Raw genomic sequence first — 25,884 nt, forward strand, 5'->3', positions numbered from 1 at the left:
TATTGGCTCAACATATTAGTCACTTCTAATTTAGTCTCAAGAATTTCTGAGGCTGGAGACCTAGTAACGAATACACACCCGTGACATTGGACTACTTTACCACACACATTAGAACGTACCGGAGCAGCGAATTCAGGAGAACTTGTTTTGGAGGACCAGACCAAGAGATCTGCAGCCACTGGCTGCACTCTCCAATGCCCCTTCTCCACCTACACCTTACCTCAGGCTTTCTGGTACTGGACTGATCTGGACCACACCAGCTCCAGCAATAATGGGAAAGTGGGCTGGATATGGGATATTTCCTAACAGCAACAGTAAGGGGTACTTTCTGCACATGCCTGTACAGCTCTTGGAGACCTAACCCCTCCAGGCCTTTAGCACTACAGGGAGATTTCAAAAAGGAAATTGTTTCAAACCTTTCAAAGCTCTAGCTCACGCACACACGCACACACACACGCCAGGACCCTGCACCGTTCAATAAAAAGCGTCTAATCGTCTCTTGGTCTGGGTCTCTGGGCTAAGCTGGAAAAGCCTCCACCAGCTGAGAGACGGGCTTGAGCTGCCTGTGGTTAGCACGTCCATGGCCCTGCTGGCCATTCAGCCTCCGCTTTGTTATTTCGGGGGAACTGGACCTCCTCTCAGGAAGCCGAGCTAACACCTAAGGGGCGCAGAGGGAAGGATAGCCTCTGGTTGCATCCTAATTGGCCCCCGATTCTGTACATACTATGTAGTGCTGTGCTGTTGAAAAGGTCAAATGGCACCCTATTCTATAAATACTATGTAGTTCTGTGATGTTGAACAGGTCAAATGGCCCTCTATTCTGTACGTAGTATGTAGTGCTGTTCTGTTGATAAGGCCAAATGACCCCCTATTCTGTACATACTACATTGTGCTGTGCTGTGCTGTTGATAAGGCCAAATGGCCCCCTATTCTGTACATACTACATAGTGCTGTGCTGTTGAACAGGTCAAATGGCCCCCTGTATTCTAAGACGTGTAGTGCACTGCTTTTGCCCAGGAGCAATACCTATGAAATAAAGGCTGTCCTCTTTCTTCCCTGAGTCAGTTGTCACCATATGCACCTCATATATGTTTATATACGTTTGCAAATTATACATAAAGGCAATCTGCTTATTGTACATTGCCAGACATTAGTAACTCAAGAAAGCAAAAGTGGTTAAATTGACCACGTTGCTCTTCAGAGAGTATAGCTTGACACAAGTCTGGATCATTATTTATGGTTTGAAAAGCTCTTTTGCATCCAAACTAAATCCCCTGTCCACGCTGCAACATTATACTCCAGTGTTTAGGCTTCAATCCAAACATTTTCATAACTGTTTAATGGACGAATGCAGCGTGAAGTTTGAAAGATCCTGCTCAATGTACACAAACACGCTAGGGATGGAGTCAAGACAGACAGGCCAAGTAAATCGGACAAAACAGAATGGGGTTGGGTTGGGGACAGACACCGAATGTTGGGAAGAAGAGGTGGATGTACCATTTAACATCTTAGATATGAAAGAAGTCCTCTTATCCAGCAGTCAACTGTTATCCCTCTTCCTCTCACAGCCGCCTAGTGCCCGGTAAAGCAAATTCCCCCTTAAACTTAATGATATAGATGTCAGGGCAGCCTGGACCCGGCCTACGATCTCTCTCTCCATCTCCTTCTGTCCTTCCCTCTTTCTTTTTCTCTTTATCTGCTCCACTCTGCTCCTAATAAGCTGTCACATTCTCCAGACCTTTTCCACGACAAACGAGGGCCAAGGGTGTTCCTACCAGATCCGGAGCACTGAGCAGGGTAGGCGCCAGTCCTGAATCAGACCTCCACGCGCTGGCCTCTCTCCTCCAGGCAAGGTGCTCCCTGTGCTCCCTGCGTGCGAGTCAGCCACCTCCAGAGGAGCAGACGAGGTGGAGTTTTTGTCGGGCGACACGCATGAGTAACGCTCAACACACTGATTTGGTGTTGTCCCTCTGCCCAGAAGGAGCAACTCCACACCTCCGCCACGCTCCAGCCCAGCCCCGGGATGACGTCAGAGCGGCCTACGGGTCGTCACTTTCAGGGTTTCGGCGTAGAGCAGTCGTAGAATGGTCTCCGCCCGTGGTTGCCAGGTCCCGGTGGCTCCACCAGACGTGGGGGATTGGCCAAGTACAGACGCTGTTGATTCAAAGTGCTCAGCTGGCTGCCTGCAAAGTATTCCGTCAGATTCCGGGGGGGAAACGACACGGCGGCGGGCTAGGCTTTGTCATCTCCAGTCTCTGTCCAGAGCTCCTCCATACTGTCAAGGCCACCGTGAACGACCAGGTTCTGGACCGAGCGAAGAGACATCTGAGAAGAGGAGGCAGCCATCCAGGCGGAACCCTGTTCTTCCTCCCTGGTGTGGCTGGGACAAGGAGATGTGACGGCCGGGGTTCTTGGGTAAACACAGACTGACAGTCAGTCTGCGCGTCTCTCTGTCTATGTCTCCCATGGTCGGTACTGTCCATTTGGAGGGGTTGATGAGGTGTTCTGGAGCCAGTAGCCAGCCGTAGTGATCCGATCCAATGGTGGGTACTGGAGATGTGGATACACTCCACCGGGACCTGCTGGAAACAGGAGCTGAGTGACGGGGGAGGGGAGGGAGAGTTGACTGAGGAGCCCTGCGGAAGGGTCACGCGGACTAGCGCCTCTGACCAGACGATGTTAACCAGGAGCTCCAGGCATCCACGCGGGGCCCGCGATCCGAAACACAATCCATCTCCTTCTCTCCCCCTCTCTCTTCTCTCCCCCTCCCTCTTCTCTCCCCCTCCCTCTTCTCTCCCCCTCCCTCTCTTTCACTAACTCCGCCGTTCTGCCCGTCTATTGGTACTGCCACACCACAGGGTTTCCCTGGTGTTCAAGCCGGGGTCACAGACATACCTTTTAACCTGGCAACCATGACTACGACCCCCAGCAGGCGGTGAGGGTTCCTGACTGATGACTGAAGATGAGGAAGACTGATGTTGTGTTCTTAGGGGTGCTAAACCCCCTTTGGAAATATTCTCCGGTTTCAAACATTAACATCACGTCCAATTCATGTTTCGTTCCCTCTGCGCTGTGTTCAAGTGTCCAGTGTATCGCCGTGTGTACTCGGGTATTTATGGAACTGGACACAAGCAGTTCTGAGGATTCCGCTGGGGGAGCAGGACACAGTGGTTCATTGTGGCCTGTTTTCTGTAGCGCCTCTGCATCCAAAGGTACACATTCATCCCTGTCAGGCCCTCACTTCAGGGACCTCCGCTTGGCTTCCAGCATGCAGGCGGCGTTTTTTGCGGGCGAGTGAGTCCCATGCTCTTTTTTTTTTTTAAAGAGGAAATGCTGCATTTACTCGGTCCGGTGTGTCATCTGCCCGCTGCCATCAGAATCCCCGCCTTTAATTCCTTCTTGTGGCTGTGCATTTTCCAGCCTCTGGCCTTGAGGGTAAGCCCTAAATGGCACCATATTTCCTATTTAACGCACTAGCTTTTGACCAGGGCCCAACTTGCAAAAGTAGTGCACGGAATGAGGAATGGTGTGCCATTTGAGAAGCAGCTCTAGCCTCCAGCTCTGCTCCGGGTGCAGTTTAGCTCCTGGCCTTGTGTTTCCTGGCTGTGACACACTACTTCTTCGTTTTACAGACCTGTACTTTTTCCACAGATGCTTGTGCGCGCGCACACACACAAACACACACACGCACACACACAGAGAGAGAGAACACAGACACACACAGACAGAAACACATAAACACACACAGCTTGTCTGCCAGGAGCCTAGCAGTGTATCGCTGGGGGCCCGAAAAATGCAGGCTATGATATGTAAAGCAGCTCGTAATGACTTTCTAATACGTGACAGCGCTGGCTCAGACACCGGCCCGTTCGGCAGGCGGACAGATGCATTCCTCCCTGCTCCACTCCACACGCGGACAGAGACGCCGTTTGGACGGCATCCTGTAGTTGTAAATAAAAAGCATTGCCATCAGATCTCGAATTCTAGAGAGAAATTCCACAGTCACTAAGCAGCAGACTGGGTCAGAATGACTCTGGGTCGGTGGATCTAGCGAAGCAGATGGGAATCTCATTCTGGAATGCTGGAAGGCCAAAGGCACTGCCCTTCTTTTTCCTCTCTTTTAGATTCACCTCAGGTTTTCAGAGCCATAGATGGATGACAAAGTAACTGGAGCTGCTTCGGCGTCCGTTTATGAGCTGTGGCGTTACAGGGGGAGGAGGCGGACAGCAAGAAGGGAGCGTGGGGGTTGAGGAGGTCAGGCTACTGTAGAACAGCTGACACGGATCCATTGTTCCGGTGTCTACCGTGTCACTGACACGTCCTGGACCTGTGTGTGCGCCAGGCTCCCCTAAGCTTGTGTTGTTCTCTCATTACACGGGGAGACCAAAGGCAAAACCTCTCCCTCCGATTGAACTTTTTAGGTTTGTTTTCAGCCCCCAGTCCCAAATGACACACCCTTCTGCTGACACTGCGCCCTACTTTTAACCAGGGCCAGTAGGGCTCTTGTGAAAGGTAGTTGACCGTAGACGGAATGGGGTGCATTTCCAGGCACTGAGGACGAGCTGCACCCCACCCTGCCGATTCCCAGGACGACAGGCCTAATGCGCAGTGTTTTATGGCTGAATCAAGTGGAGTCTTGTGGATTTAGGTTAGGGATTTGGTCCTCTGGTGAGGGCTCTGTCTCCCTGGTAACTGGCTGACATTGTCTCTCTGCCTGCCTGTCTGTCAGGCTGCGTGTCTACCTACTGGGTGTTACTTCACACACTCCTCCAGTCCTCTTCTGATTCCCAAACACAGGCTGACCGGGTGACACCGTTTTCAGAATGACCAAAGCAATGGAATGAAAGAGTTAGAGAGAGGGAGTGAGACATGTGTTTTACAGTGGCTCTCTAACATATTCCACCCTTTGTACTTTTCTACATTTTATTTTGTTACAACATAAGATCCGAATGGATTTGATTAGGAGTTTTTGCCACTGATCAACACAGTGAAGGTTCTGCCCATTTTTCTTCACAAAGTTACTCAAGCTCTGTCAAGTTGGATCGGGACGTTTGGTGGAAAAGAGCAATGTTGTCGCAGTATTCACAGTGTTTGCCAGCTCAGCTGAAAATGTAGTAATTCCTTTAGTTGCTATAGACTTTTTAGACTTTTTGGTGACTTCCCTGACTAGTTCCTTTTTGCCTGGATACTCTGCCTGTTGTAGACATTCACAATTGTGCCACATTGTTATAATTTTGTAATAATAGTATCTTCTGTGGACCGTGGTATATTCAGTGCCTTGTGCATTTTTGTAAAAGCTACCCCTAATGGGTGCTCTGAATGTTCTTTCGTCTTTGGGATGTCATTTTTGTTAGGAGTTATACTAACCTACATTGACACCTGAGACAAGTGTCTTAATACTGAAATCATGTGAAAGACATTGATCCAATTGTGTGACTTCTAAGTGTGTAATAGCAAAGTGTGTCATGCAATCCATTTTCTTTCATGTAAATCATTTAGAACAATTTGCACAATTTAGTATTTTATTGGACTTTGTGTTGATCAGGCAAAAGCTCTTTTGATTTAATCTTAACACAATAATATGTAGAAAAGTCTAGGGGGGGGTGTCTGAATACTTTGACAGCCACTGTAATTAATCAGACCTGTAGGTGTCAACAATGTGCCAGAAGCAAACCTTTTTCCCCTTCTATCTTGTTCTCCTGTCCTTAGTGATTCTCTGGTTTCGGTTTGTCGCTGCTGCATAGATAGTGAGAGGGAGGGGGATAGAGGTGTTGTTCCAAGTTCTAAGGCCAAGACTCTTCTGTCACTGTCACCCCAGCCAGAGGGATCTCTCCTCCAGCCTCATCATGCTGGAATGCAGGCTGTCTGCAGGGACATCCAGGAATGATCCAGGATCCAGGGCCTAGACCCAGCTGTCACTCATCCGTTGGCCCTGCTCCTCACCCCTGTCCTAGGATGGAGCTAGAGCCAGGAGGGGGGGGGGGGGGGGGGGGGTTCTCGCTATACGATTTGTTGATTGGCTCCGACGGCTTTGTGTGTTTTTGTCGCGTTCTTTGACAGCAACTCGTACATCACACAATGACAAGTGTCAGCTGGGTGGATGTCACTGACACTTCTGATTACATTCATCTCTGTCTTTGTGTAACTGTCTCTCTGTCTCTCTGTATCTGAGCTTTTTTGTCTTTCTTTCAAAATCCCTCTGTCTTCATCACTCCCTTTCTATCCATTCCCTGAAAGAGTCCGTAACTCTCCATCCCTTTCTCTCTTCCTTTGTTACATCCCTTTCTCTCTTCCTTTGTTACATCCCTTTCTCTCTTCCTTTATTACATCCCTTTCTCTCTTCCTTTATTACATCCCTTTCTCTCTTCCTTTGTTACATCCCTTTCTCTCTTCCTTTATTACATCCCTTTCTCTCTTCCTTTGTTACATCCCTTTCTCTCTTCCTTTATTACATCCCTTTCTCTCTTCCTTTATTACATCCCTTTCTCTCTTCCTTTATTACATCCCTTTCTCTCTTCCTTTATTACATCCCTTTCTCTCTTCCTTTATTACATCCCTTTCTCTCTTCCTTTATTACATCCCTTTCTCTCTTCCTTTATTACATCCCTTTCTCTCTTCCTTTGTTACATCCCTTTCTCTCTTCCTTTGTTACATCCCTTTCTCTCTTCCTTTGTTACATCCCTTTCTCTCTTCCTTTATTACATCCCTTTCTCTCTTCCTTTATTACATCCCTTTCTCTCTTCCTTTGTTACATCCCTTTCTCTCTTCCTTTATTACATCCCTTTCTCTGCACTTGAGTAATTTTGTATAACGTAAATACAAAGTAAAAAACCACAAGGCATCTCTCTTCAGTGTCTCTTTGTGATTTTAACAGAGGTGTGTTTGCGCGCGTTTCTGCACGTGCATTAATACGTTATTTCCTGACCTGTGTTGCGATGTTGCTGTGTATTTTGATAAGGAAGTCTTTTTTGAAGCTGTTGAACTGTTTAGTAATCCGTTACCAGCTGAGCATATCCAGTGGGTGGACCAGAGCATGATTGATGGTACAGTTGGAGAAGGACCTGAAAAGCCATAAAACTGTGTGTGTGTGTGTGCGCGTGAGTGCATACATGTGTGCGTGTGTGTGTGTCCTCAGATGTGGCCTGTCTCTAATCCTGTTGTGTGTTTGCCTAATCCAGGCTCCCTGTGGACCCTCTAGCCCCTCTTACCAAAACCCACAACAATCTTTCTTTCCCTCAAGCGCCTTTTTCTTTCTTAATCCTTCAGATCCATGAAAGGTTGCAACATTACGAGGACCGTAGTCCTGCCCCCGTCCTGGACAGCGCTGGCTCCCTGGCCACTGATGTAAGTAGCCACCCCTCACCTCTGTTCACACACACACACACACACACAGAGAAACAAACACAGACTCACACGCGCATTCGCTAACACAAATACACATACACACACATACAAAGAGAAACAAACACAGACTCACACGCGCATTTGCCAACACAAATACACACACACAGACCCTTTCCCTGCTCTCCTGCTGAGCGGCCTGCTGGGTGTCAGATGAGGCTTCGCTGTTGTTCTTACTCCTCCCCGCGGCCTCTGACCTCTCTCCATGTAGCTACCAAGGTCGTCTTAGACTCTTCTCACACACGTCGTGTACACTCCAATAACACTCCTCCATCTAGCCTCTACAGGATAGAAAGCCCTCCTTTCATGGCTCCAGGGAGCTAGGGATCATTTTTTAAAGGGCAAAAGGAAGGATGAAGGGTGAACGAGAGCAATGAATTCAAAGGAGGGTTAAAAGATGGATGAGAACGGCATGCAGAGGACAAGAGAGGAAACGACAGACGACAGAGGTGAAATGAGTCGTGGAGGATAAATAATGGAGAGAGAGGGTTGAGATGTCACAGTGTCATCTACGGCACACGATTTATAACCTGTCTTTTGTTTACCCAAAGCACCTCTGTTTTGTATTATTTTTGTGGTTATTTACTGGCTGATTCAAACCCTGGATGCTGTCTGTCTGATAGATGTGGTATATTAGATGGTATACAATCAGACAACATCCTGTGACTTTTCTGACTAGCCTTATAACCAGTTTACAAAGGCACTTCATTAGTATTGTTGCATACTGGTTTCTTATTCCTTGGTGGGCATTGTAGAGCTACTGTTATTTAAGTATTTTTTTTTATTGCAGTAAGGCCTCAGAGCTGACCGTGGATTAATCTCTGCATCACTGAAGGTCCTTAATGATTTTTTTAATTCAAATCTGTGATGTGCAGCATTTCTTTTTGATTTGGCAAAGAAAGTTTGCCTTTCAACCATTTAATCGTAAATATTAGACCTAAAGTTCTCAGAGGACCAACTAGTCTGGTCTGAAACTATTTCTCTGACCATGTAAACCTTTTTTTAAATCTGAGGTCCTTCTATTGATGCCTCTGGCGGCCTCTTTTAACATTCCTCAATGTTTGATGTTGAATTTTCGGCTGGTAACGTCCTCATCCACCTTTATTTAAATGACACTACCTTGTATACAACTGGCTTACTCACTGAACACTCACTGTTTATTGCCCTACAACAGGGCCTCCTTCACCCATGCTTCTAAATATACCCTCATACAAATGACCATCCGGTCAATCCTGGACTATGGTGACGTGGTTTACGGTTACACTAAGATATTCCTTAGTAAATTACATTAAAATACTATTTATCGCTATAGCAGAGGACTAGCCACTTCTTTGACTCTGGTTCTTTTTAGGTTTCTTTCTAAGTTCTGACCTATTAGGGAGTTCTTTCCAGCTACTATGCATCAACCCTTTTTTTGCTTGCTCGGTCTGTTTATCCCTATACATAGTAAGATATATATATATATATATTATAATAATAATAATAATAATGATAATGATAATAATATAGTGTCTCACAAAAGTGAGTACACCCCTCACATTTTTGTAAATATTTCATGTGACAACACTGAAGAAATGACACTTTGCTACAATGTAAAGTAGGGAGTGTACAGCTTATATAACAGTGTACATTTGCTGTCCCCTCAAAATAACTCAACACACAGCCATTAATAAGGAGAGCCATTAAACCGCTGGCAAAAAAGTACCCCCTAAGTGAAAATTTCGAAATTGGGCCCAATAAGCCATTTTTCCTCCCGGTGTCATGAGGTGTGAATGGGGAGCAGGTGTGTTAATTTTGGTGTTAATTTTGGCGCTCACACTCCCTCATACTGGTCACTAGAAGTTCAACATGGCTAATAAGCTGTTCAAATGGCCAGTGGCAAAAGCTAACAGCTTATAGACGCTATTTCTGGTGGAGGTAAAATTAAGAAACGTTAGTCAGTTTAACACAATGCTCAATGGTGTTTAGCGACTGGTGAAATGCGTAATACGTAAATACTGAAGGCTCAAGTTCAAATCTATTGTGAACAATAACATTTATTTATTTAATTTCCATGATTCTTTCGTTGTTTCACTTGATAAAAAAATGTGTTTTCGTCACCTTTCTTGATAGTTATTGTATCAATGTCATTCATGAATGAAAGAAAAAGTATGTTGTTATGCCATGAAAGAAAAAAATATGTTCTTATGCCATGAAATGAAATAGCTTTGGCAGACTCGCTAGCAATTGCTCAATTCCTAGGACTAGTCCAGTAAGTTAGTAGATACTGGTAAAGCCTATTACTGGCTAATAAGCTGTTCAAACGGCCAGTGGCAAAAGCTAACAGTACATAGACGCTATTTTATTAAGTTTAACTTAATAATAAACATCAGTCAGTTGAACACGAGGCTCAATAGTGTTTAGCGACTGGTGAAATGCATAATGCCGTGGCGTTATGGTTAAAGACAGTGCCTCTCACGTGGAAGGCTCAAGTTCAAATCTATTGTGAACAACGACATTTATTTAATTTCAAAAGTTAGTTATCGTCACCTTTCTTGATAGTTATTGTATCAATGTAATTCACGAATGAAAGAAAAAAGTCCAGTGAGTTAGTAAATACTGGTAAAGCTTATTACTGGCTAATAAGCTGTTCAAACAGCCAGTGGCAAAAGCTAACAGTTCATAGACGCTATTTGTGGTGGAGGTAAACTTAATAATAAACTTTAGTTCGTTTAACTGTATCAATATAATTCACGAATGGCCAATTAGCTGTTAACCTCCTTTGCCGATGGCCATTTTTTGTTCACAATAAAGGCTATATGTCGAACGTAGAGCTCTGTTGTGTGGTGGTTAGCGACACAGCCTTTCACATGGGTTTGAATCTCAAGAGGGCAATACATTTTAGTGCGGTCCCGCTGAACTTGGCTTGCCTTGTTTCTTGTTTTTCATAAGTTTGTATATCGTGTTGATTTTTATGTGAGTCTGTATGTTGTCCTGTCCTTGTTCATGTTGTCCTGTCCTCTTTCATTGAAAATTATTATTATTATTATTATATTATAATATTATATGATAATATTTTTTAATAAATAACAGAAATTAAAAGAACTATGGGGATGTGGTGTATGGCCCAATAAACAGAAGGGCTAAGGGCTTTTTTTTATATATATATATGAGGCAACACAGAGTGCCTTGATACTGCCCTTACCTGTTGTGTACAGACCATCAACCACATTCCCGGAGGTGCCTTATTTCTATTTTAACTAGGGATGTCCCGATCAGGTTTTTTTGCCCTCGAGTCCGAGTCATTTGATTTTGAGTATCTACCGATACCGAGTCCCGATCCGATACTTCTATAATATATAAAAAAAAGAATAAAAAAGAGCGAAAAAACAGATCCAGGATGTTCCTTTTTTTTTTTTTTTATTCACCTTATTTTAAACATTCAACAACAGGACCTACGTACGAACTCCAGATGTCTGTGGTGAACGCAACATGGGGTACATCTGATAACAGGACAAGTAGTTTGTCAGAAATCTTCTTATAAAGGGCTGACAGAGCTTTATCTGTGAAATAGTGGTGAGACGGCATTCAAAATCGAGGTTCTACATGCTCCATAAGCATAAGAAATCCAGGGTTCTCTACAAAGGCGAATGACAGGCCACTCATTGCGATAATTTGAGCTATCTTGACTGTGATGTCCTGCGCCTTCGCGCGGTCACGAGGCATTTTTTCTCTCCTCTTCAAACTCTCCTACAGCGTGAGCTGACTCGTCTTAGGCGGGGTTTCCTGGGTAAACCTCCAGACCGCAGAAATACTCGCGCTTTCCGCTTCAAGCTGCTTCCGTGTTCTACTTTGCCGGCATTTAACCAATAGCGTCTCTACAACAAAGTGATTTCATCCCGCACGCGTTGCTGCTTCTGTGTGGAGTCAAAAGGGTCTAACTCTGTGCCACCGCATAACTACAGATGTGTTAAATAATGAGAATATATACATTTATATCCGAGTCCTGATCGGGAGGTAACGTCCGATTCCGATCGAGTCTGAAACCATGTGATCGGGCCCGATTTCCGATCAGGTGATCGGATCTGGACATCCCTAATTTTAACCCTGTTATCAACAGTCCGATAGATACACCTTGCTTGTAGGGAACTTTCTTAGGATCCATGCAGCCATATTTCCAGTGTTGTAGAACACCCCAATCAGAATAGCAGCCATGCTATTCCACTGTCCCGGATCCCCAGAGGAGATAACGTTCGTTTTCTCCTGGAGCAGTTTAGTGTCTTGGCTCTTTGTCTGAAGGCTCTCTCGTGAGTCTGGAATCGTTTCCATTCATGTTGTGACAGCTGACGTCCATAATGGAAATCTGGCCAAGTTTCTCCGTCTGCCAGTTGAATTGGGTCTGGCACAGATACTCTACTGGTATTTGTAGATTGGACCGCTTAGACGAGCTTGTTTGAAATCCAATTTCATCGCTGCAACCTTTTACCAAAAGCACTCAAAACGCATCTGCCCTTTACTGTGATAACAATAGCAGTATTAAAAATGGCTATTACAGTGGGTGTGCTTAGGTTAAGTTAGTAAATAACCGTGCCATGGCACAGATCTCATGTCTGCTTCATGCACAGACACACACACGCACGCACACCTGTACAAACCACTGGTCAATCAATCAAATGTATTTTAGAAAGGCATTTCTACAGCAGCAGTTGTCACAAACTACTTTTAAAGATATCTAGCCTGAAACCACAAAGAGCATGCAACAAAAGAGTTGATGCACAGTGGCTTGGAAAAACCTATAGAGGAACCATACTCTGAGCAGTTGCCAGTCTGTTCCGGGATTATAAGAGTACATGGTCTTTTGGGCCACATCAATGTCTTCGCTTGTTCAGATCACAAGCAGGTCAATAAATCCATGTGGGCTGTGTCCAGAGCCTTTAAACAGAATCCAGATCAGCTGCAGATCAGGTGGACAGGGATGACCAGGTGGGGCGAGGGCAGTGGCAGCAGGAATCATTAACCTGATCTGCAATACAACCAATTGAACTCCAGACAGGGACGGCCACGAGTCATTCAGGGACATGGTTCAAGGGTTAAACAGAGAATTCCTTGGATGCTAAAGGACACCTAAACATTCTTTTCAGCCTTCTCCCCATCACATGAACTAATGCAGCGTAAACAATTTAGAATAAGAGGGAAAAGGCTGGAGCTGACCCTGGCTGGATAACACTGAGTAACACTTTTTCCATAAAAAGTCTCTTTGTGATGTTAAGTTTCCTGGGTAAGTCATTTTTGGGCTTCTCAGTGTTGCATCGGAGTATACAACCGTGTGCCATCGGCATACGGGTGAAAATTTACATTATGATTCTGGCTGATTTCACAGAGAGGCAGCATATATCGTGAAAACACTAGTCAGGTGTGTCTTAGTGGCGTAAGCAGAGGAAGAAGGGAAGCTGATGGTTTCATGTAGCGAGGTTTCCCTTTAAAGCCCCGGCTCTGTTTTGTGTAATCAAAGTGCTGGTCCTCCTCTCCTGGGCTACTAATGAAAAGCCAGTCATACATCACCGTAATGAGGCCTGAGGATGGAGACGGTCAGAGGAAAGAGAGGTAGAGTGTCCTGTGCTCTTTATTTATAGCCTGGCTGGGCTGGCAGTGTGATCCTTTAACACAGGGAGGCATCGTGGTGTCTAGAGTCCCCAAGGACCTCAACCCCATTGATGTCATTGTACAGCAGATGGCACAGTGACAGCACAGACCTGGTACTCAGGCTAGGTACTGGACGTCTGGAGTGTCTGGTTTGGCCCACCCCGTAGAGAAATTCTAGAACATGTATGCATGGCAGACAGAGCTCAGGTCACCAGGGACCTGGAGTACAATACCACAGTTTTTCTATACCGAGAGACTGAGAGACAGAGCAGGACTTTCTGTATGATTTTCTTTCTTTCCCCCGTCTCTCCTTCCCTGGGTTGTGGCAAGTTCCATCTCAGTATTTTATTAAGGAACCCAACCATCAGCCTCCCCAACACACACACACACACACACACACACAATCATACTGCTTTTTAAATTTACACTTCCTCGTAAATGCTCTTAGAAACCTCACTCAGGGATGATCAGATATCAGGATAGAACCCAGAGATGCTTCATCAAAGCGTCCCGCCGTGCCAGACGAGCCAACGTCAGTGCTATTACCAAAACGATTCAGAGCACTTGTGTATTTTTAAGAAGTATCCCTTTTCCACCGTGTTGTCGCTCCAAACGAAACCTACTGAAGTCGCTGTGTGCAAAGTGCATGGCATTAAACTGCTAGGAGTCCTGGTGAAATTCACTTTGGGGTTGAGTTTCGGTAATGCACGGTTAATTTATTGCCTAACATAAAATGACACTTCAGCCGGGTGTACCTCAGCAGATGACATAGACGCACGTACACACGTGCGCGCACACTGCAGCCACAGACCCACCAAGGCTTGTGTCTAGGCTATTACATGAAGCTTGATTAATGCCTGGCTGGCTGTATGAAATACTATGATACACAGTCATCGACCGCATGCGCTCACAAGCACTAAATCCATTCAAGTTCACAGCTCCTTCACCCTGGCTCTCTCTGCCAAAGGCTGTCTTCCCAACCACTCAAGTCTGAGATGAGGCCGTCGTTCCCCTGACTCACCACCAGGTGGACCCAAAGAGACCCCCCCTTCTCTTTTTATCTCTCTCTCTAGCTTCATGTCCTAGTCAGCCACTGATAATGACAAGTCAGTGGGGATCAGCATGACTGGTGGCTTCTCAGTCTTACGTTGAGTCAGAAAAAACGTCAGGGACACCAAACTGACAGTTTAACCAGAGTATTTGGAATGATTTCACTGGATGCGCGGTGGTGAAAAACCTTTGTGTGAGATCTCTGTTGCTGGAGCCTCCATGTAGTGGGTTTGCATCCCTACGTGTCATAGTGTCCTCCAGCCCATTGTGACGGAGCTGGGATGTATTATGTCAAGGACACAGTCATGAGGTAATCACGTTACACTAGATTGTGGCTACGTCTGGGGTGAAATTAAATCATAAAAGACAAGAGAATGAACATGTTGCGTCCGTTGGTTACAGCGGGACAGAAGTTTTGATTTGTTTGAAATAACGTAATCTGTTCTCGGGGATGCAGGAACCATAAACCCAGCCCACCACATCAGACCTGTCTGAATGCCAACAAGTGTTGGCCATGGGGTTAGCTATGACATACACTCAGCCACAGTCCACAAGTAGCCCATCTTGTTTTTCTTTTCCTCCATCATAGACAGAGAGAGAGAGAAAGGAAAGTGTGATTCTAGCAGAGAAGCATGAAGGTAGTTGTAGAGCATGTTGTCAAACATGCCTCTTTTCTCCCCGGTGAGTTACGAGCTAAAGCCTTTAATAAGACCATAAAACTGCCTGGAAATAGATGGTTATCTCTCTCTATCGCTCTGTCTCCCTCCCTTTCTGTCTATCTCGGTCTTCCGCCACCCTTTAAAGAGTGTTATTGGCAATTTACATTGCCAAAGCAAGTGGAAAATAAGAAAGATATCATAAATAACAAATAAGTGAACAAAAATCCAAAATAAATCTGTAGACATAAAGCAAGCATTAACTGGATGAAGTCTTTTGAAATGTTATGTTATAAGCTAAGTGTTGTAACAATGTGCAAGTAGTTATGAGAATGAGTGACAAGGGGCAATAAAGACATGAGTATTGGGATATTTACCATGTTGTTTGTGCTTGACTAGTAGCGTTTTCTTAAGGCCATCAGTCCACTATCTCTCGCTCTCTATTTCATTGTTTCATTCTTTTTCTGTCCGTCAACCATCCACCTCTTCTCACTTCTCCCTCACTATGTTCAGCTCCAGTCAGAGGCCATCAATAGTAATGAAGTTCAGGTGTGGGGTGGCCCTGGGAGCACTGACGTGACCTGCAGTCACGGTGGCTGTCCTTAAGATAGACATGGACCTGGTTTGTCCTTTAGATAGACATGGACCTGGTTTGTCCTTTAGATAGACATGGACCTGGTTTGTCCTTTAGATAGACATGGACCTGGTTTGTCCTTTAGATAGACATGGACCTGGTTTGTCCTTTAGATAGACATGGACCTGGTTTGTCCTTTAGATAGACACGGACCTGCTTTTTGTCCTTTAGATAGACATGGACCTGGTTTGTCCTTTAGATAGACATGGACCTGGTTTGTCCTTTAGATAGACACAGACCTGCTTTTTGTCCTTTAGATAGACATGGACTTGGTTGGTCCTTCACATAGACATGGACCTGGTTGATCCTTCACATAGACATGGACCTGGTTGATCCTTTAGATAGACATGGACCTGCTTTTTGTCCTTTAGATAGACATGGACCTGCTTTTTGTCCTTTAGATAGACATGGACCTGGTTTGTCTTTCACATAGGCATGGACCTGGTTGGTCCTTTAGATCGACATGGACCTGGTTTGTCTTTTAGATCGACATGGACCTGGTTTGTCTTTTAGATAGACATGAACCTGGTTGGTCCTTTAGATAGACATGGACCTGGTTGGTCTTTCACATAGACATGGACCTGGTTGGTCCTTTAGATCGACATGGACCTGGTTTGTCCTTTAGATAGACACAGACCTGCTTTTTGTCATTTAGATAGACATGGACCTGGTTTGTCTTTCACATAGACATGGACCTGGTTGGTCCTTTAGATGGACATGGACCTGCTTTTTATCCTTTATATAGACAAAGACCTGGTTTTTGTCCTTTAGATAGACATGGACATGGTTTGTCCTTCAGATATACATGGACCTGGTTGGTCCTTCACATAGACATTGACCTGGTTGGTCCTTTAGATCGACATGGACCTGGTTGGACCTTTAGATAGACATGGACCTGCTTTTTGTCCTTTAGATAGACATGGTCCTGGTTGGTCCTTTAGATAGACATGGACCTGGTTTGTCCTTCAGATATACATGGACCTGGTTGGTCCTTCACATAGACATGGACCTGGTTGGTCCTTTAGATAGACATGGACCTGCTTTTTGTCCTTTAGATAGACACAGACCTGGTTTTTGTCCTTTAGATTTATACAGACCTGGTTTTTGTCCTTTAGATTTATACAGACCTGGTTTTTGTCCTTTAGATAGACACAGACCTGCTTTTTGTCCTTTGGATAGACACAGACCTGCTTTTTGTCTTTTAGATAGACACAGATCCTGGGTCTAACAGTCTATGTTTTAACTCTCTTGGTTGCTCTCTGTCCTTGGGCTGACCCAGCCAGTAGAGATATCCTCCATATGACACAACCCTCTGTCACGGAGTAGGTCAGAGGACCCGTCCCCCATCTTTACTTTTCCTTTACCCGTGCTGTACCCAAGCTTCACTGTGTCTCTCCTTTGACCTCATTGGTCAATCCACCTCCCCCCACTCCCACAACTGTTATTGCCTGTACCAGCATCCCACAGTACTGTGTGTGTGGGTCTACAGATGGCTGCTGGCTCATAGCAGCAGAGGCCAGGGTTTGTGTGTGTCCTCCTCGTCTCTCCCTCTCTTCCTCCCAACCCCTCCTCTCCCCCCTAGTAGTGGGAGTATTCTCAGAGCTCCTGTGAGTTTTCACTGATGCTTGTGGAACTGACGCAATTCAGGCTTTTCTCCTCCTCTTCTCCTCACAACCAACCCTTTGTCTGTCTCATTCTGCCTCACCTCCTCCCTCTCCAGCCCTCCTCCTTAGTGGGCCTGTGGCCCTCTCTGCCGAGGCCTCCATAAATCTGCTCCTGTCCAGCCTAAGCAAGCAGCGAAATCTAGACCACCAAGGGTCTGGTTGCCCGGTATAGTTTCGGTCTCGGCCTGGGTCCCTGGTTCTGGAGAGTGTTAGGGAGCTGAGGGAGACATGGGATTGATGCTGTGTTTCACTTCAAATGGCCCTGCCATGGCCCTCAGCAGGAAAGGGACTGTGGAACGCTGCAGAGGCCTGATCTGGGTGTGTCCTTATTAACCTGTTATGCCTGTCAGATGCTGGGTGACTGATTCTCAAAGCACTGTATTTACTAACTCTGTTCACACTTTGTCTCTCAGCTGTCTGAGGAGCTGCATGGTCGAAGTGCCAGTGGAGACACCAGAGAGCTGCTCAAACTACTGGCTAAACCCCACATTAAGGTAAGACACCTGCTGTGTGTCTCCTGTCTCTCTATTTCTCCCTAAGTATCTTCAGCTTAACACAAAACACTCCCAATCCTTATTTTTCTGCTTCCCACACCCTCCCCATAAACAGTGCAGAAACACTTGTTTTGGTATGTTTTGTTCCCCCAACATGTGGTGGATTATGCATAAAGGACTGTCATTCCTACAGTGTTTCTGGATGTATGTTCTCAAGTCCAGAGCCAAAAGGGCAGAACCGGTGTCACTGTCCAAAATACCTCGGGACTGTACTGTCTCTTCCACGGTTTACATGGTCCCCAGTCAATCTGCTGTCTCTGGGATATTTTTATCTCCCCCCTTCTCCAACTGTGACATCAGCTCCCGGCTCTACTGCACTCTCCATCTCCAAAGGCCGGCTATTTCCCATGACGCCCTGTTCAAACGGAGTGCGCTAGGTCGGGATTAGGGTGCGATTTGGGACACCGCAGCAGGTTCTGTGTTCTCAGGGCTGTGTTCATTCACAGGTCAGCCAGACAATGATATCACACCTACGGCTGTAGCATTTCTTCTGGCTTTTAAAAGCTTCTCTCTGGCTGCTTGCTTGCTTTCTCTCGTTAGACATAAATCTCAAAGGTTAGACGATCACCGTAGACCGCTGGGGTCTCGAGTGTGTGTGTGTGTGTGTGTGTCTGTCTGAAGAGATGGAGCGGTTTGGAGAGGCACCTCTGACATAATTCAGTCATATGGTCAGACAGACGGACAGAGCTTAGCCAAAAATAAATAGCTTGGAGCTCTGTCTCTGTCTTCATCGTGTCAAACCACACACGCAGTCAGAGACACCCATGCTGAGACCCACGCGGCAGCCACCGACAGACACACAGAGCAAAATGACGCACGCGCATGCACCTTACAGCGGAGCGGAGAGACGAAAACATTCGCGGACGGGATAGACAACCGTTCCAGACGCCAAGCGGGCCTCTTCATAGGAGACAAATGGGTCTATGGGGAATCCATTGGAAGTTTTTCGTGTGTTTCTGTGTGCACGTGTGTGTCCATCACGTCTGCGATCTGTCAGTCTGTCTCCGGGACGGTGGAAGGGACCAGCGCGAACCCCAGGGTGTGAAGCTGGGCTATAGCGGTCACTCAGAAGATGCATTGCATTTAACCCGGGCGATGGGCCAGCGACACGATGTCAGTCCATTTCCTTCGTATCCATCCAGTCCCATGGGGCCGGGGGGGAGGGGGGGCTCCTTGAAAGCCCCTGTCTGGCCTTGTCGTCATACAGGGGCCTTCAAGGAGGCTCCCCGCTGGGTGACTCCTCTTTGGTGTGGACCCGGCACTTGGCTGCTCGGGGAGGTTTAGCCCCTCCCCTACCTCCGCGGGTGGGCCGTCACACTGACAAACATCTACTTCCAAGCAGCAGAAGCCCTTGGTCACGATAGATTAACGTCAGTCGCTAGCCCAGCACAGGCCTGGGGAAGTGTGACAGGGGGAACGCTTTCACTGTAACACACGGACAGACTGACTGAGCTCTGGAAGCTCCGAAGTCTCTTCGGAGTGCTTTTAAAAGCTGCAACGGCCTGGTCTCTGTGGGTCTTAAAGCCCTTACCTCCCACACTCTCTCTCTCTCTCTCGCTCCCTCTCTCTTGCTCTCTCTCTCTCTCGCTCTCTCTTTTCTCTTTCTTTCTCTCCATCCCTCCGCCTCTCTCCTGATGGTTGGATTGGGATCTGTCCATTCTGCCGGGGCGCCCAGTCCCTACCCAGGCCAGTGTAAATCACAGTCAGGGTAAAACACAAGCAGATGCCTGGGTCCTGAATGGTGTCTCTGTGCGATAGTAACAGTATCACTCTCCATTATGGCTGAAATGATCCATTCCTGGGGTGGGACATAAATCACACTTTTTAAAGCGCGCTCGGGCGCGCACACACACCCACACTCCACCTCCCTATTCTCTCTCCTTTTTATGATTCACACATGAGAAAACAACTGCTGGCCATATTAGTCTCCTCAGAAAGACTAATATTGACAGTGATGGAAGTGGCAATTATGACGGCAGCCTGTTTCCGATGGGGGGGTGGGGGGGCGGGGGGGCGGGTTCTGCTTTGTTTTGGCCGGGGGGTGGGGGGGTGTTCGGGGAGTGCTGGCCGTGGGTCGGGCTGTCCCTGGCTCGCTGCCTCCACGTCGTTGGTAGCGAGACCTCAGAAGAAGCTCTCATTTACCACCATTGGCCCTGAATGGTGCTCCACTTTGAGCGGAGCTCTTTGGGCCTGTTCCCTAGATACAGCAGTTTCTCAAATTTAGTGCGTTATGTAGGGACAAAGTGTGCTGTTTGGGACATAAAGGAAGAACCTTGCAGAACTAGGAGAGGGAATCCATCGGAGATAGGCAACAGAACACATCAGGACTAGGCAGCGGAACCCGTGAGAACTAGGGGGTAGAACCTGTGAGAACTAGACGACTAGAAGGAGAAGACGGCAAAACTAGGCAGCGGAAATCATCAGGACTGTGCAGCAGACCTTTTCAGAACTAGGTAGTTGAACACAACAAAACTAGGCGGCAGAACCTGGCAGCACCGTGGCAGAGCCCCCCCCCCCCAGCAGTGGGTTTACAGCCTGCTGTGTGACAGTGCCGGGTGAAGGATGACTGTGTGAGTGACAAGCCCGTCGTAATGAGCGCTGGAGGCCTGGATTGCACAGGGAGGTTTATTTAAGCAGGCCCAGTGATCTGCTTTCATAGGGTCCATATTATGTCTAATGAACACAAACACAGCCCCGTTCACAAAGTACAGGTCCCGAGCACAGGGCTATCCCGGCCCGGCCCAACCCAGCCCAGCCCTGGCCTTTCTCCGCCGTGCGTTCCAAATGGCGCCCTATTCCCTACATGGTGTGGTTACCTGCTGGTCTTTGGTCAGATGTAGTGCCGAATATAAGGAATAGAGTGCCATTTGGGGAGCACCCCAATCCTCTCCCTGTATGGGCGGCCCGGCTCCTGCTCCAGCTGAATGGTCTATTTCCAACAAGGATATCAGCTCTAATTACACACACACACATGCACGCACACACACACTGAGACATAACAGAACCTGCTGACTGCCGTTAAGCCAGAGGAATGATTCCATACATTGTGCGTGTGATTTGTGTGTGTCTCCGTCTGTGTGCATGCTTGCGTGCCTGCTGGAGCTCATGTAAGCGTGTGAGCATGTGCGCGCGTGTGTATGTGTGTCTGCGTGTGTGTGTGAGCAGCCACCACAAGAGAAAGGTCTGCCTTGCCATGTGCTACCCATCAGCCTGGCGGTGTTATTGATAGTCTGTGTCATTCTGATCCAGAGTTTGTACAAGGTCTTACCAGCCAGGCTGCCCTGAGCTGCCTGGGGACAGGGGATGTCAACCAGGAGCAGGAAGGGTGGGGGTCACAGCGGGGCCGGGGGTCACAGCGGGGGACAGGGTTCACGGTGGGGACGGGGGTCACGGCGGGTAATGGCATCGACGAGAGGGCACTGCAGGCAGAGATTCCTGGCCTGTAGGCTCCCTGGCCTGTAGGCTCCCTGGCCTGTAGGCTCCCTGGCCTGTAGGCTCCCTGGCCTGTAGGCTTCCTGGCCTGTAGGCTCCCTGGCCGGTAGGCTCCCTGGCCGGTAGGCTCCCTGGCCGGTAGGCTTCCTGGTCGGTAGGCTCCCTGGCCTGTAGACTCCCTGGCCTGTAGGCTTCCTGGCTTCCCTCTTGTTGGAAACCAGTAGGGATTAAGAGAAAGCAAAGGGCTGCGGAACGTATGTTACTGTAACACTTTGAGTCGTGTTACAAACAGGGCTATGAAAACGAGAGTCCTGACCTAGGTTGGGTTAACCAAGTGCTGTTGCGATCAGTAGCTGGGTCAGTGGGCCCGAGGGTTTCCTAAGGAAATAAAAGCGAGCCCTGTTGAAACTGAAAGAAGCTGTGACGGGTGGTGTTGGAGAGCCAGATCAGGTGTTGTGAGTGGCAATGACGGCTTAGCGGGGGGTTTCACAGTGTGTGTCCGTCCGTCTGTTGGTTCGTCCTCAGGGCCAAACCACTCGGCTCCTTCCCAGAGTCACAACGGCACAGGGCCATGGTGTTTTAGTTTTTCGACAGCAGTGTTTTCGGAAACTCAGAAAATTTGATACAAAGCCACATTAAACGTTTTCTCTAACCTCCGAAAAAGAGGAAAGACCAGGAAGGGAAGTGAGCGAGAGAGCGAGAGAGAGTGCGCGTTTCTCTAAAAATATTTGTTCTGTAATATTTTATAGAGCTGTGAATGGAGCACGGTCTGGTGCAGGCTGGTATAATTCATTGGCTAGTCGAGTAAGTCTGTTATTATAAAGACTGTGTGTGTGTTCTTGCATGTGTGCTGTTCTAAAGAGGCTCATTATCAAATCTCATTATTTGCCCCTTCATAACAAAATGTTTTCTCTGCTCCCGAGTACGATAAGTAAAGATGATGACCGAAACAGAAAGTTTGTAGAACACAGCATCACCAGGCTCGTATCCGTTTGCTTTTACCTCAGGTTGACAGTAGGATCAGACCGTGTGTGTGTGTGTGTGTGTGTGTGTCTCGTTTAGTCCCAGGCACACACTCCTGAATCTGGCACATCATCAGGCCTTTATTTCTTTTTTGCTCATTTATTTCATGGAAAGGACGGCCCCTTATCCAGCAGCTGTCAGGGATGACACAGAGCCATTAAATGTTTCGAAAAAAGGAATAGCTCTGACTGCGATCCGTCTCGTCTGGGTTGACCCGTTTTCTCTCCGCTGGGGAGAGTGTGAAGTGTGTGAGGCGGCTGAGAACTCCATTACTTTTCGCCTCGCTATTTGGATGTGTCCCAAACACACACACACACACACACACACACACCCCTTGCTGGGAAGTTATTGTGGTAGATAGGGGAGGATTCCCCATTCCTCTGTAGTCCTCAACATCCTCCATGATCCATCACGGTGTCCGCCATCTATAATCATGAAGATCTATTAGTATCCGTTATGAGTCTTAATGTCAATTAACACACAGAGCTAAACTAACGAAACGCTAACCAAAGCCGATCCATCAGCAAGTATTAAAAGCAGGCACCGGGAACAGGCAGCCATTTATAACCATCAGAGTAATGAGTTCCTTCCCCTATATCTGCCTTGTCTCCCTGGTTGAAAGGCCCTCGGCGTACTGTAGAACCTCTCAGTAGTTGATTTAACTTCCTGTGAGGTTATATGGATCTACTGTACAACGGTAACCAGCGTCTGCTTTCCTCCTTCACCCCCCTCCTCTCCTCCCGCATAGAGCCTTCTGTCCGTCCACGACACAGTGGCCCAGAAGAGTTATGACCCTGAGTTGCCTCCGCTACCCGATGACATCGACGACGACGAGGATTCGGTGAAGATCATACGCCTGGTCAAGAACAAGGAGCCTCTGGTGAGTTGACCTGAGGGCCAATGACATGCTTTTGTAGTGAACTTGGTAAACTAATTACCAGCAGGATTCCGGACACTGTTGATATTTTGCTTAAAGGCGACCACAAAGACCCTTAAGCATTCGGTTAGCCCACTGATATTTCTTCAGCAAAAATTGGAGTGGAGGTAACGCAAAGCAATTTGAAAGCTTAAAGTAATGAATTCCATGGGTCATTTAATTGCACAGCTTTCTAAAACATATCAAGATAGCAACAGTGGTGGAGTTGGTGTGACAGAGGTGCAGAGTTGTCTTCCACCCATTAGACCCCGCTCTGTTTTCTTCAATGAGTTGTAGTGTCTGTGGGATGGTGTTAGGTCATGTGGTGAGGGAGTAGGGGGCCACTTGGAATGCGGCCCAGGTCTTGGCCCGGTGCCCTTGTTCAGTCTCACCCTCTACTTCCTGGTCGACAGCTCCTCTTCTCTACAGACATACCACACATTCCATTAGTCAGCCCTGCTCCCTTACCCCTTTCATCTCTCTCTCTCTCCCTCAATTAATATCAAGGTCCTGAGATGGGAAATCATTATTTACATTACCAAAGTGCAGTAGGTGTAAAATAAATACACTTTTGGAAAGGATAAAGTCTACTCTCGAAGCCTGGCCTACCTATGCACTAACTGATGCTAGGCCATGCTCACTGGGTCTGGACATAGTCAAAGTTTTTTCATTTTGCGTCAGTCTCACTGGTAAGTTATCCTGCCAAGGTCTTCCCTCTGTCTAAAAGAAAGGGGGCATTCCAATTGCCGTTGATTGTGGTTGATTCTTTCCAATGTCTCAAATAGTTCTCTGTTTGTGTTTACCTGATTTGGTCCGGTCTGTCTGTTGTTCTCTTGGGTTTCTGTGCAATATGTTGGGGGCTTTTAAACCAAGCCCCAAAACTAGCTGCCTTAAGAGGCTTGTCTCTAGGTTCATTGCGTTCCTTCAGGTGGTTATGAATTTCATCACCAGTTTTATGGAATTGCATAATTAGTGGATATATTGCTGATACAAAACTGCATTCTTTTATTTTTTTCTATGCTCTAAGAATACCTCTGCATGCAGAGTCTTAATTGGGTGGTTATCCCAATTGGGAATTTTTGGTTTATAAGTGGACCCTAGACAACCATAGAGGGCAATGGGTTCTCTCTCTCTCCCTCCCCATCCCTGTCCTGACCTCAGTGTCCTGCCTGGCATGTCCAGTGTCTTCCTGTCCCGCCCACCTCTGGGTTGACGGTCTGTCACGGGCCTCTGTCATCAGAACGCCGCCCTTTGTTTGTGTGCGGAAGCCCCGCCCTTCTTTGATCTGGTCTGTGCGTGTGAGTGGGTGCGTGTGTGTGCGTTCGCTACTGTAAGAGTAGTGTCAAGTCGTGGCCGGCCTCTGGCTATTTTGAGGTTTCAGTGAGGTTTTCTCTTTGGCAGGCCTGGCGCCACACCACTCCTCGCTCTCCCCCAGTTCCCCATACCACACCCCGGGGGGAGGAAAAGAACACACCTAAAGTCATTTTGTGTTCCTGCCATGCTCCGGTTCCACAAACTGGTCACTGAAACAAGTGGCTGTCAGGCAGCCAGTCAGGAATGTCCTTTAGGCACTTGTTGTTGCTTTGCTACTGTAGCCCAGCCCACTACTACTAACACTTGGTCTGATGTAGGTCACGTATCCCCGACCAGAATGGGATTTTCACACAGGCTCCGGTCAAGTTTAATTGTGGGGTTGTGTTTTTTCTTCACAAGCCTTCTACATGTCTGCTTGTTTTTCACATCAAAGTGTTTTTGGATGCTGAGCTGTGAACTCTGAAACACGCATTTACAATGTGCAATGTTGTTGTTTCGGCAGTACAATAATATGAAAGGGTTTCCGATTTACCGAACACTGGAGTGATTTTAAAAGGTGTTAACACTGTACACCGTCATGTGAAGGGGTCCAAGCCTAACAAACGGACACGGTTGTAGGCCGTCACCCTCCATAATCGGCTTCTTGTTGTCCGTCCCTCAGCTGGATGTGGTGAACGCGGTGGTCGGGCCGGGCTGCCCTCTCAATGCCTGAAGGACCCGGCTTAGTCTTGCGCCTGTAATCTCAGTGGTCCGTTTTATTTGTGTCTCAGCTGTGGTTGGAGTGAGGCAGAGTCCTGTGTTTCCTAGCTGTCTGTAACTGAAAACAAAACAATAAATTACAATGGGCTCTCCGACCGAGTCGTGGCCGCCTGCTGTCTGTCTCCCAGAAATGTCACGTCTAAACGTTTGATGGTGATGATTCTATTTGCATGCAGCGAGCCGGTGGCGACTCGGGCGGGAAGGGAAGGGCCTAGCCCCTAGGCTGACTGAGGTACTACCTACTCTGTGGTTTTGGTCCGATTATGGCCTGGTCCACCAAGCCCTGCCTTCATTTCCCAGTGTTCCTCCCTCTGTCATCACGATAGCCTGCCCTTCCTTCCTTCATTCCTGCCTTGTTTACTACTCTGGGTGACTCAATCACTAGTCTGCAGGTCAGACCCACAGCTAAGCCCATCTCATAAGAGCTTATACTGCAGCTTTGCACAAAAAAATAATCTTTCTACACTTTGTCAGATATCCAATCCTAAAATTACCATATCCATATGGTGTCATTATAACTGAAAAAAATCTCTCAAGTGGTTCTGTTTCCAAATGGAATCAAATAACAGAAAAAACAATCATTCAGACAGAGTTTGGGAAGTGGAGGCTCCCAGTTTGAATCATTTGACCTTTGATCTCATGACTGCAGCCGCCAGTGGTGCGGTGGCTGTCATTACGGTGCCCTTTGTTCTTTAAGGCAGTGCTGTAGCGTTCGTGTGGTCACGCTCAAGTCACCGCCATTTAGCATCTCTGCCAATAAAAGGCCCCAAATTGTGTTGGGTCCTCATTCTGCAGTGCTCCAAATTGACTTGGATGTGCCCTTTAACTTGCAATTTCACATAATCAGCTTGAAATTCTC

The 25,884-nt window shown here is 47.2% G+C and overlaps 1 protein-coding gene across 6 annotated transcripts in view; it reads left to right on the forward strand.

The window, feature by feature from the left end:
* Window positions 1-25,884, forward strand: part of mpp7a (membrane protein, palmitoylated 7a (MAGUK p55 subfamily member 7)) — a 153,143-nt gene that overhangs the window by 60,154 nt on the left and 67,105 nt on the right. For all 6 annotated transcript variants that reach the window (XM_034289299.1, XM_034289302.1, XM_034289301.1 and 3 more), the window contains 3 exons: window positions 7,267-7,344; window positions 17,441-17,521; window positions 22,785-22,916. In XM_034289299.1, coding sequence (XP_034145190.1) covers window positions 7,267-7,344; window positions 17,441-17,521; window positions 22,785-22,916 — 291 coding nt within the window. The remainder of the gene's footprint in view (window positions 1-7,266; window positions 7,345-17,440; window positions 17,522-22,784; window positions 22,917-25,884) is intronic.

The sequence above is a fragment of the Esox lucius genome, chromosome 21, assembly GCF_011004845.1.
Source record: "Esox lucius isolate fEsoLuc1 chromosome 21, fEsoLuc1.pri, whole genome shotgun sequence".
Lineage (NCBI taxonomy): Eukaryota > Metazoa > Chordata > Actinopteri > Esociformes > Esocidae > Esox > Esox lucius.